The 12,123-nt window shown below is 39.2% G+C and overlaps 1 protein-coding gene across 1 annotated transcript in view; it reads right to left on the reverse strand.

Moving 5' to 3' along the window:
• adam23b (ADAM metallopeptidase domain 23b) overlaps positions 1-12,123 on the reverse strand; it is a 60,892-nt gene that overhangs the window by 26,659 nt on the left and 22,110 nt on the right. The window contains exons 18-24 of the mRNA XM_081368916.1: positions 10,467-10,547; positions 10,318-10,368; positions 9,179-9,242; positions 8,433-8,538; positions 7,833-7,952; positions 5,586-5,754; positions 5,313-5,424 (exon numbers count right to left, since the gene is read on the reverse strand). Of these exons, the coding sequence (XP_081225042.1) occupies positions 5,313-5,424; positions 5,586-5,754; positions 7,833-7,952; positions 8,433-8,538; positions 9,179-9,242; positions 10,318-10,368; positions 10,467-10,547 (703 nt within the window). The remainder of the gene's footprint in view (positions 1-5,312; positions 5,425-5,585; positions 5,755-7,832; positions 7,953-8,432; positions 8,539-9,178; positions 9,243-10,317; positions 10,369-10,466; positions 10,548-12,123) is intronic.

Raw genomic sequence — 12,123 nt, forward strand, 5'->3', positions numbered from 1 at the left:
AATTCGTACTCTGCATGAATGTATACGCAGGCCGCCTTAACATATTCTATGTGGTTGGTATGCATGACATGGGTACGGGAGGCGCAGAGGGTGGAAGAGACACTTGCAGGCTGTCTCTCTCCCTCAAGTGTATAGTTGTGGAGGAAACCTGCCTTACCCACCAAGCCTTGCAGGGACACTTCGGCCCTTGTGGGTATGGCTTACATGGCAGCAGGTCAGGCTGGTGTGTCCCTGCACACTATGGCAGTTTTGCAGGCTTACCAGGCAGACCTACTATAAGAATTGGATTATGGAGAGGAGTTTGCCCTGAATGCAGTAAAAGAGCTATGCAAGGTCACAGACCTTGCCCTCCGTGAAACTAAGCAGATGGTCACACCGATGGCCCTTCAATGGCTGCTATGGTTGTTATGGAGCGACATCTGTGGCTAAACCTCATGGGGATCAAAGAAACAGACAAGGCTTTTCTCCTGAACACCCTAATCTCGCCTTCTGCCCTGTTCGGTGATGTTGTCAACACCATTGTCAACAGATACCAGGAGTCTAAGAAACTGCTAGCAGCGTTCAGGGATTGAATCCCTCGCCATCTCCAGGAGTCGACACCATCCACCAGTCGCTCCAGGCCAGGAATGGAGGGAAGAACAGAATGACAACGTGGCGGCCCCTATTTCCCCTCACAAAGGGGACCGGGAAGCACACTCAGGCACAGCCATCCTGGGGGAGACAGGATCTTCTAGGATGGTAAAGACAAAGTCCTGACACAGTTGGTCCCTGCCAGTTTGCTTATTCAGGGCGCTGAGCAGGCCAGTGCTATCATAAAAATTATCCATATGTCAACAAACATATGTCAGTGGGTGCTAAAACATATCTCAGTAAAGTTTACAGGATTTGGTTTGCCTTCTGTCCACCTAGATTCAATGGCGTTGTAGCTACAGTGGTACGTCGGGAGTCAGGAATGTTTTCATCAAACAAGAACAACAGTCTCTCTTGGCAAAAGGGGCCATAGAAAGTGTACCCCTTCCAGAGAGGAACTTATGGTTCTACAGCCAGTACCATATTGTCCCCAAAAAAAGATGAGGGTTGCATGCAATTCTAGATCTGAGGTGCCTGAACTGTACTCTTTGGACATACAGATTCAAGATGCTTACCCTAAAGTTAGTTGTGTCGCAAATCCAGTTCAAGGACTGTGTGTGTAATACTGATGAATGTGAATTAATAAGTCATTAGTTTGTGATAATAAATCTAAAGGATGCCTACTTTCACATCGAGATTCTGCCCGAACACAGGAAGTTTCTCAGATTCACTTTTGTGGGCTTAGAAAAATAAAGAAATAAATTAAAAAGAAGCATACCAGTATTGAGGTCTTCCCTTTGACCTAGCTCTATCCCCATACACATTCACCAAGTGCATGGATGGCACTCTGGCTCCTTTGAGACTCCAAAGCATCCGTGTGCAGAACTAAATAGACAATTTGCTGATACTGGCTCAATTGGAAGAGCTGACGGCACAACATTGACATGTTGTGCTCGCCCACTTGAAAAAGTTGGGGTTGAGATTGAACGGCAAGTAAAAAGTGCGCTTTCTCCAGCTCAGAGATTCACTTTCCTTGGGGTGGTTTGGGACTTAACCACAATACAGGCAAGTCTGTCTCCTGCATGTGTAGAATTGATTCTAAATGCTTTTAAAGATATCAAGCTAGGTCAGGAGCACTCAGTTCTTCAAGTTCAGAGCCTGTTAGGTCTCATGGCGGCAGTGGCCAACATCATTCTACTAGGCCAACTGCACATAAGACCATTTCAGTTCTGGCTCAAAAGCAGGGGATTTCATCCTCTGAGCCTTCCCTTCAGGGTTGCAAGGGTCACGTACCATGGGCTACGTGCTCTATGGCTTTGGAAGGAGTCACGGTTCCTAAACAAGAGCCAGGATCTTGGGGTGTGTTGCAGTCACAAGACTTTAACAAAGGACGCCTCTGTCACAGGATGGGGTGCGGTTCTCAATGGACAACCAGCCAGTGGGATTTGGGGGGACCTAAATCTTCATTGACGCATAAATTGTCTAGAAATGAAGGCAGTGTTTTTGGACTTGAAACACTTCATCCCACTCCTAAGGGGCTATCATGTGTTAGTCCACACAGACAACACATCTGTAGTCTCTTACATAAATCACAAGGGCGTTCTGCATTTATATTCCCTTTTCAGGCATGCATGCAAACTTTGGAGCAGATATCCTGTCGAGACAAGTGCTGAGGCCCTGGAAATGATGACTCCACTTACAAGTAGTGGAGTCCATATGCCAAGGGTACGCCAGAGCGGAAGTGAACCTGTTTGCCTCCAAGGAGACGACCCACTGTCCCTCTTTTTCGCCATCAAACCCTCCAGCTCCTCTGGGACTGGATGTCATGGTACAGACGTGGCATTTTCCTTTGATGGCTCTGCTTCCGGGGGTTCTAGCGAGGGTCAGCCAAGAACCAAGTCCACTTTCTCATAGTGTCTCCGTTCTGGCCGGCCCAAGTATGGTTCTCGGACCTGATTTTTCCCTTGGATGGCATTTCATGGCAGATTCCAGTTCAGAAAGATCTTCTGTCTCAAGTGCAAGGGACAATCTACCACCCCAGGCCGGAAATCAGAAAACTTTTCATATCATGGTGCGAGCAGCACCACTTGGACCCAGTCAACTGCCCGGTCGGTTCAATGCTGGAGTTCCTTCAAGAATGTCTGTCAACGGGTTTGACCCCGTCTACAATAAGGGTATATGTGGCCGCCATATCAGCTAGCCAAATACCTTTAAAAGGGGTTTCTGTTGGGAGGCATCCTCTGGGGTCTCCGTTCTTGAATGGTTCCAGATGGCTGACGCCTATTTGCAAGTCACGAATTTCGTCCTGGGACCTAGCATTGGTCCTGGGAGTGTTAACAGACGCTCCATATGAGCCATTAGAGTCAGTTTCATAAAAAATGCTGAACCTCATGGTGACTCTCACTTTTGTAAGATGTTTGTGTTGCGGCAGGATGGTCCTCTCCGCACACATTCATCAGGTATTTTAGTCTGGATTCAGATTCAACCCCAGGGTTTCAAGGTTGATCTGGTATTAGCCCATGCTCACAGCTGTCTGTGCAGAAACACAGCCTTGTAGGGCAGGCATTGTCCAGTGGCGTGACGACATTCATATTAAAGTTTCAATTACGTCAAGCCATGATGCGGCATTGAGTTCCACTCGAAAGGTAACATTTCAGGTTATGTATGTTAACTGGCTCCCTGAGAGATATTTACCATATGCAGAATTTTAACATGAATGATAAACTGAAAATCAGCTGTTAAAGACTATTGCGGCTATGGATACTGATGAATGTGAATAACTACTGTGGGTTGCAGACTCACAATCAACTTGCTCTCAAGTGGTCACGGACCGGCTTTGACTGTTTCAATATGGCGGACGGGTAATGCATAGAGGTCTGTAGAAACAGTTGCTAATTATTCAGCAGTAAAATACTGTAGCTGAATTTAATTATAAATTTAATTGCATAGAACATCTATTACAATTTATTTAATTATTGTCTGAAAGTTTTAAAGCTGTTAGTTTCAGCTGATTCTAAACTATCTATTCCCCACATCAATCAAGAGATTTTCTGCAGTATGTGGATTCAGTCTCCCTAGCTTTGCTATAGATGCCAGTTTGGTGAATGACAACTGAAGTTGTGTGTCATTTTAACATGCAGGTCAGGATTTCAGCTGGGCCCTACAAGCTGGTTTGAGGTTCTGCTGCAGTGAAATTTAAACCAGGTTTTAACGCTCAGAGTTCTGCATTATTTGCCCTAGATCTCAGTTGTTCACTCCGTTGGCATCTGCAGAGCGTTTCTCTCCTGATACGGCATCTGCAGCAGAAACCCAAACCATATCAGTGTAAGCTGCAGGTATAGTGTTGCCTAGAGCGAAGAGACATGCAGACTGGTGCTTACTTAAACCCCCAGCCCGTCCCACCCAGGACTATAGCTGCCACCAGGATGGCCCCTGCGATGGACCCTATGATGAGATTGGTGGCACTAGGACCTGTTTGGGCAAGTGTAGGAAAACGGGACATGAGCTTTGATTTGCTAGAACTCAAAATATCTGTTCCAGCAAAACAGATGGTGTTTTAAAAAGATCCAGCATTTTATGCCATGTTTGAGGTTTGTTATTTCAATTCTTCCAGTCAGCCCTAATAACACTGCGTGTAACGACAACGTATCAAACTGTGGTTGGTCACTTCACATGTTGGTCAAACTAGGGATGGGCATTTTTCAAAAATATTGTATTTGAATATTTGGGGTCATAAATAACAAATATTTGAATATTAATTTATTTAAATTACATTTGAGAAAGACACTATTATTTTATTCATCAAGTTTTTGTCACCATTTCTGAACAAGCTTACCTTTTGGACTTCCTGCTTATGCTTATTCATTCTGCTGATCATTGTTCAAAAGTTTGGGGTCGGGAAGATTTTTAAATCATTAATTCAGCAAGGATGATTTAAATATATACTGTATATATATATATATATATATATATATATATATATATATATATATATATATATATATATATATATATTTTTTTTTTTTTATCTTAATGGCCCCAATTCTTTGATTCTTTCATATGCAGCATATCTATGTTTGCCTGTAATGGCCCTGCCTCACTGTAAGAAAAAAAATGCAGAAAAAGGTACTAGTATAGTTCTATAGTCTGTAAACCAGTAAGTTTACAGACATTTCCTTTACTGCAATGCGTAATTCAAAATATGGGTAAAACACCTGTGAAAATTTTATTTGGAAAATTCCTTCATATGTGCCCTATTTTCAGAGACTTTTCTTAGAGTGTAGTTTCCCTCTCTCTGATGAATTCTTTCCTGTCCACTGGGTGGCGCTTGTCTCTAATTTTGCCATTATGATTTTAGGAAATGTGTCATGTAATAACTTTTATTGTTATTGTTTATTAAAACACATATATGCACTACAGTGGACAGACAACTAAACTACTAAAATTACAATTTCTACTAAAACAATAATAGTACATTATAGTTCAAAAGTTTGGATTCAGTAGGATTTAATAAAGAAATTATACTTTTATTCAGGAATGATGCATTCCAAAACTAAAGTGAAAAAATCTATCCAAACCAACTTCTGAGCCTCAATCATTAAGCCTCAAAAAAGTCGATCATGAATCCATTGAAAATAGAAAAACTATTTAAACTGAAATCCCTCCTGCAGTGTTTTATCAATGAGCTCTATTGTTTTTGTATGTGTAAGCATATGTGTTTGTGTAGGAGCAAAGCAACAAACCCTTGGGTTCCTCATCTTCACTAGGGGCCGGTTCTTTTGGAGGGTCAGGCATGCTACAGTCTGTCCCCGCCCATGTTGTGTCACATGTACAAGCCGCCTCGTTATTGCACACCTGTTAAAATTTAAAATCGCCAAAACAATGCATAAAATACAAATCACATGAATTATTTCTAAGTATTACTTTGTATAGTGTACCATGACACTATGTATAATGAGAACTTGATTTAGGAAAATGTACATGTATTCAGTGTGTGTATTCGGGATTGTTCTCACCCCATGACTGGAACAGATGTGTCCGTTGTGTCCGGTGGGACAGGAGCTCAGGTTCAGATCCTGAATAGGGAGACACTTCCTGTCCAGACACATCATTGACGGACCACATGGAGTCCCATCCTCCACATAACCGTGATCAGTCTGATCATCCAGCAAGACGTGACCACCGCTGAGAAAACAGTGTGTGTGTGTTCAGATCAGAGCGTTCTGATATTGGCAGCATAATCTCAGTAATGAATACTGTGATATATTGCAATTGGCTCTGAAATAGATGCTGATTAACATACATGATCAAACATATGGATCATAGATTTCAGGGGCGTAGCCAGAATTTTATTTTTGGGGGGGCCAATCTTAAAATGAGGGGGCAACTAATATATATATATATATATATATATATATATATATATATATATATATATATATATATATATATATATATATATATATATATATATATATATATATATATATTAGTTGCCCCCTCATATATATATATATATATATATATATATATATATATATATATATATATATATATATATATATATATATAGACTAGGCTAGCGACATAGCTCGGCGATTATTATCTTTAACATGAAGTAGCCTACGAGGGCGATTATAAAGTGTCAATCATGTCATCTTACTCAGCAAATATATAAAGAGTTTGGTTCCAAAATTAAATATATAGCCTATATATATTTATAGGCCTATATATATATATATTTAGTTCCCGCAAAAATCTGTATTGTAGGCTATCTGGTCGGTGTTGAAAAGTCCATTTTTAATTTTTCGTAAAATGCGATATCCGTGCAGTCAGCGCACCATTCCACGCTTTCTAAACCGCAACGGCGGCGCTTTGAATAAACCAGGCATCCTAGTTTCCCTTCTACTTTGTAATCCACAAAAAATAAAAAAAATAAAAATAGCCTAATAATAATAATTTTGACGGCATTGGTGACCCTGTGGTGGTTTCTGCGGTGGGGAAGAAACGTAAGCCATCGAAATCTAATAATTAAGGCTACTTGAGGAGATTAAGAAGATGAGGAAATCTCGACTGTTGCTTGTTCTCACCATAGACTGTAAAAAAATGGTTCTCACACGACAGCATCAAACTTCTGTCACACTGAAATTTTGACCCCAGGGGATCTTTTGAAAAACTTTCAATTGTTTTACTCAAAGTCAACGAAAAACCAAGCAGGACCAAGCCATTTTACAGCTGATCGCCGTAAAAAAAAGTTCAGGTGGTATTTCTTAGCGATGGTGATTTAATGTCGGCTATTTTTAGTCCAGTGCCTGTAAGTTATATAAGATTAGTATTGACCAAGTTCCGAGGCTGTCATATGTGGATCAACTTACTTTGTTGTGTATTTCAACAGTTAAAATATGAAAAATAATTTTTATATTGATTCAATGGATTAATTGCATTTTGGAAGAAAAAAAAGTGTCATGAATTTATTGCATTTTGAGGGGAAACTAATCCTTTATTATATTTTAGAATATTTGAAAATCAAATATGGATTTTAAATTTTATTTTATTTTAATTGTAATTTTTATTATTTTTATTATAACCTAAATATGCTATGTGAAAGTTTGAAACAAAAATAGTGGTTTTCATCTTTCCACTCTCTTGGTAAAAAAAAAAACACATTATTAGGCTACTCAAATTAATCATAATGGATTTATCACGTTTTGAAACCAAACTCTTCATATACAACATGCTATACAGGAAATGTGGTCATCACTGGTTGTGAAGGCGGTTCATCAATTGCAAACAAGTCATTGCGCAATGTGCCGATCTGAGTCGAAGTCTCACCGCTATTCTGTGATGAAATATGTGCGTTTCTGTCTCCTAGCCGCTTCACTCGCTGTCGTCTTGTAGTAAGCTGAAGCAAACTCAGATGTAGATGGCTTATTTTCTCCTTCTCGCTCATCTTTTCGTGCGCAATATTGCACTTTGCACAACGCTGCCATTCACCGCATGAACTCTCACGCGAAGATGTCAGCGTAGGTTACGCACAACACGTCAAATCAAGTTTAAAAACAGCCGCATTTTACCGCGCAGTATTTTGATTGGTCAATCTATCAATTAGACTAACACATCAACAATTTCTTATTTTTATTTTTATTATTTTATTTTAAGCAATTCGAAATCTGAGGGGGTCGGACATGTAAATGAGGGGGCCTAGGCCCACCCAGGCCCCCTCGTGGCTACGCCACTGATGCATTTGCCTCTGAGCTTCTCACCTGCAGTCGATCACTCTGCCCTGATGGTTGAAGTTTGTGGGAGTGACTTCTCCTTTCATAATTCCAATCCGTGGGATTCGGCCCATGTTAGTGCACAACAGATACCCGCAAAACACATCACTGCAAATATAGAGATCACAGCGACACTTCTGTAAGAAACATTATACTCAAATTCACATCAATAGCACATACTCCTGCTGAAAATCAGAAACAATGCATCGTGTGTGTTGCCACTGCAGAGGACTGTTGAGTTTGAATTTTTTTTTTTCCTTTGTATGTGCATATTCAAATTTACCAACAAAACTCAACACTAAAAGTGTGAGAGATATGGGAAAGAGGCTAATATATATATATATATATATATATATATATATATATATATATATATAACAAAGTATTTTTGAGACATGGATTACACTTCACAACATGCAGCTTGTTGAGTTTGTACAATTTCTCGTCTAAGCAAGCAAACAATTTTCTCCTGGTGGACAATAAAACACCCGAGCCATATTTAGATCAGAATATCCCAGAGAGAAGTGGGATCTTTAGTCTTGGGCCGGTAAGCAACCTCCCAGAATGGTTGAATGGTTTAAAACTCACTGCTTGCTGCACTGGATCCATTTCTCTCCATCTTGACCACAGTTGCCCTTCTCTGAGCCCTCTGTGTTCAGCTTCTCATAGCAGAACTTCTCTGAACTCGCAGCCTCTGTGTGAAAACAAAGAAAAAGGAGGGAAACAAGGGAAAAAAGAAAATAAACTTCAGAATAGATAAACTAGTTTGACTAATGGTAGTTTACTGTAGATCTACTTTACTGTATCCACCATTTAAGTCATTAGTTGACTTACCGCGCTTTATATTAATAAGCCATAAATCATAATAATGTTCCTTTAATTGCCTATATAAAATACACTCTGTATAGCCTAATCTGCGCACAAATTCAAACATAAAGCTTGTCACAGAGCACCAGTAAAAGTAATGATTATAAATGTGTTGTGAAAAAATCAGAATCAGACTGTTTAACATTGTAATAATTGTTTTCTGTGTTTCCGGCTGCAGAGATTAAGTCAACAATGCTGACTCGTCATCTCCGCAGAAGTGGACGCTGAGTATACACTGAGTTTCGGTTCATTTGTCATGTGCTCATGTTCACTGAGACCGTATCGTCAGAAAGCGCCATTATTTTACAAAAGCACAACATTTTGTTGTTATTGTGAGTTTACAAAAATAAAAGTAGACCCTTTACAGTTCCCTTTCGTCCTGGGACGTTTGCATTACTCTTATGTGTATGACCAAAAACGACAGAGTATCATCATCATCTTGATGTTGACAGGTAATGGTCACTCACTTGGACCCCACACATATTTACACTGACTGTCTCTCGTCTTGCACTCCCCAGCGTAGCAGCGGCCCTGCAAAAACAACACAGTCTCACTAATCAATAGTTAAACACCTACATATATCAATCAAACACATTGATCAGACGATTACGGGCCTTTTTGAGATCAATAGCATTGACTGATATCAGTGCCTGCTCTGCTAAAAAATGCTGACTCTTTCCAATGACTAATGAATATCTTTAAATATTTGTAAATATTTTATTTAGCCTAATTATCAATTTAATGCAATAAACGCAATTCGCTACCATCATATTTATTTTTAATACTTTTTTTTTACTACCATTCAATTTATTTATTTATCTACATTTCATTCATTAACTTATTCATTTTATAAATTTCTGCTTTAACATTACCAATAGAATTATAATAGAACAAGCTATAAAAGCTATGAAATTACACAAATGGAAATAGGTGTATGTAAAAAAAAAAAAAAATAAATAAATAATAATAATTCCTACATACATGGAAACTCTGTTTCCTTTTATCTAATATATCAGATCATTTAAAAATCTTAATTAAAATGAGTTTTGTAAATAAATTTATATCAGAAGCTCTTTAAGATTACGACAAATTCCAGCTTTCTCGATACTGTCACTGGCCATTTAAAGTCCCCCTGTGGTGAAAATCCAGCTTTTAATGTTGTTTATGTGTCTATGTGGTGTTTTTAATCTGCTTTAAGACAAACCATGTGTAAATTCATAAGTCGACACCATTGCTGAGTATTTTCTCTTTAAAACTGCAGTGAACCAAAGACAGTCTCAAAAACACGCTTTGAAATCGCTGGTGTTTCTGACGTCACAAACTACCTTGTAACCAATCAGATCAGGGGCTCATTTGCATATTTATAGAAGCACTTATACTAAATGAGGCAAGGGTGTCGAGTTACATTCAAGATATTTGAAGAATTGATGAAGGCATGAAGAATTTTTTTTCATGGAAAAACATTTAAATATGTCATTTTAGTGATCAAAGATGAGTTTTAAAGTATACAATTATTGACTACAGGGGGACGTTAAATAAAAAAACCTCATTGGCCAACCCGTAATAAATAAGCATGTTTCAGTAGAGTAACAGTTGTGGTGTGTACCTGTTCGAGAGAGCAAAAGTAACCGTCCTGCTTGTGTAGATTGGGAGGGCACTGCACAGACACACACAGAGATGCAAAGAAAGGTTCAATAAAAACATGCGTAATTAGACTGTTATATGTGATTGAAGTAGTGCTGATATGTCACTGACCAGCCCTGAGTCTCCTGAGCACGTCTCTGAAATATCACAGTCATTCACGGCGTAGCGGCAGGTGTAACCTCGCGGGTAGAACTGAGACACAGAGAGAAAGAGATAGAGCTCCCACACACCTCTTGTGAAAGATTACCTGTGCTTAACTGTATTGAAGGTGCACGCATAGTTTTGAATTCATTATGTTTTAATAATCATTTGTCATGCTTTAAAGAAGTACACTTATTGTGAAGTGTTGACTAACAATGATTATTATAATTTGAACAGTATTGTTAAATTTGTTGCCTTAAAATGATTAAGTAAATAAACTTCCTTCAGTAACAGGTGCGTGCAGATAGAAAGACGTAGACACAGAAGATGAAGATTCAAATGGGTAACTTTACTTATAATAATCCAACAGCGATCCACACAGAAAATACAAACACACACCATAGTGTTAAGGATACAAGAGTTCAGGATAAGGTGACCTATATATACACAAACTCAAACCAGATGATTAAACTAACACAGCTGACACGGATGAACTAGTAATGACAGTAACCAAGGATACTGATTATGATTGACGTAAATCAGAACAAAGACATGACAAATGAAAACAAACTGAAAGTCTATGAAAACTTAGTCTCAGCCTCAGACGTCACGCCCACGGAACGTTGGCTAAACGTCTGATGCATATGGTACACTTAACTGGAAACACTTCAGGAATGTCGAAGTCGTCATCTGATTGGTTGAATTTTATCGGATTTCCGGGGGGCGCGAGTGTCGCGTTTATTTTCGGTCAGCCGGGAAACAAAGCGCAGACGTGTGATTGCGGAAGAAAAACTGTTGTGTTTACTTGAGTGACAATGAGCATTTATCAAGATCAGCTAAACGTAGGATTCTCAAAAGTATACGTGCACGAACAGATCAATGACTTACTGCTTGTTTTCTTCTCCTTCTTTGATTTTCTATGCTGACTGACATGTTGCACGCCGGTCTGTTGTTGTGGGGACATTTCCACGCCCCGAAACGTGACGCTGAACGAAACGAATTGTAATTGGTTGTTTGACATGTCGGTCAAACGGCCTTATGGGCGGGCCTTGGCCAAAGAAAGCTGCTATGAATTCCAGACCTTCAGCCGTCAGTCTGAAGGTCTGGCTACGCGAGACTAATGAAAACTAAACTAAGGGGGAGTTTACATGACACCGTTTTCAACTAAAACGTAACACTTTTTATCCATTTTGGTCATTCGTTTACACGACAACAACGTTTTGGGTGCCTGAAAACGCAAACTTTTGAAAACGGATTTCAAAGTGCAAGTTTTTGAAAACGGTCTGTGTGTAAACAACAAAAACGCGAATCTCTGAAGACGATGATGTCATGCACATGCGTGTTACCTGTTCAGTCTATTGTGTTTCATCGCCATCTAATGGCTTGGCAGCAGAATACAGCGTTTTTTGTCGTTTTCACAGATCCGTGTGGATCGGGATAGTTTTGACAATTGATGCGGAAAACTCAAAGGAAAAACTTCTCCGTTTTAAGCATATCGTTGTTGTGTAAACGTTCCCTAAACTGAACAGAATGGTGACACATGCGTAATTGAAAAAATTAAGTTATCTGGAATTGTCAAGTTCACAACTTAATTTTTTCAATTACATGAAATTTATTTTCTTAATAA

Source organism: Scardinius erythrophthalmus (genome assembly GCF_964197995.2).
Source record: "Scardinius erythrophthalmus genome assembly, chromosome: 6".
Lineage (NCBI taxonomy): Eukaryota > Metazoa > Chordata > Actinopteri > Cypriniformes > Leuciscidae > Scardinius > Scardinius erythrophthalmus.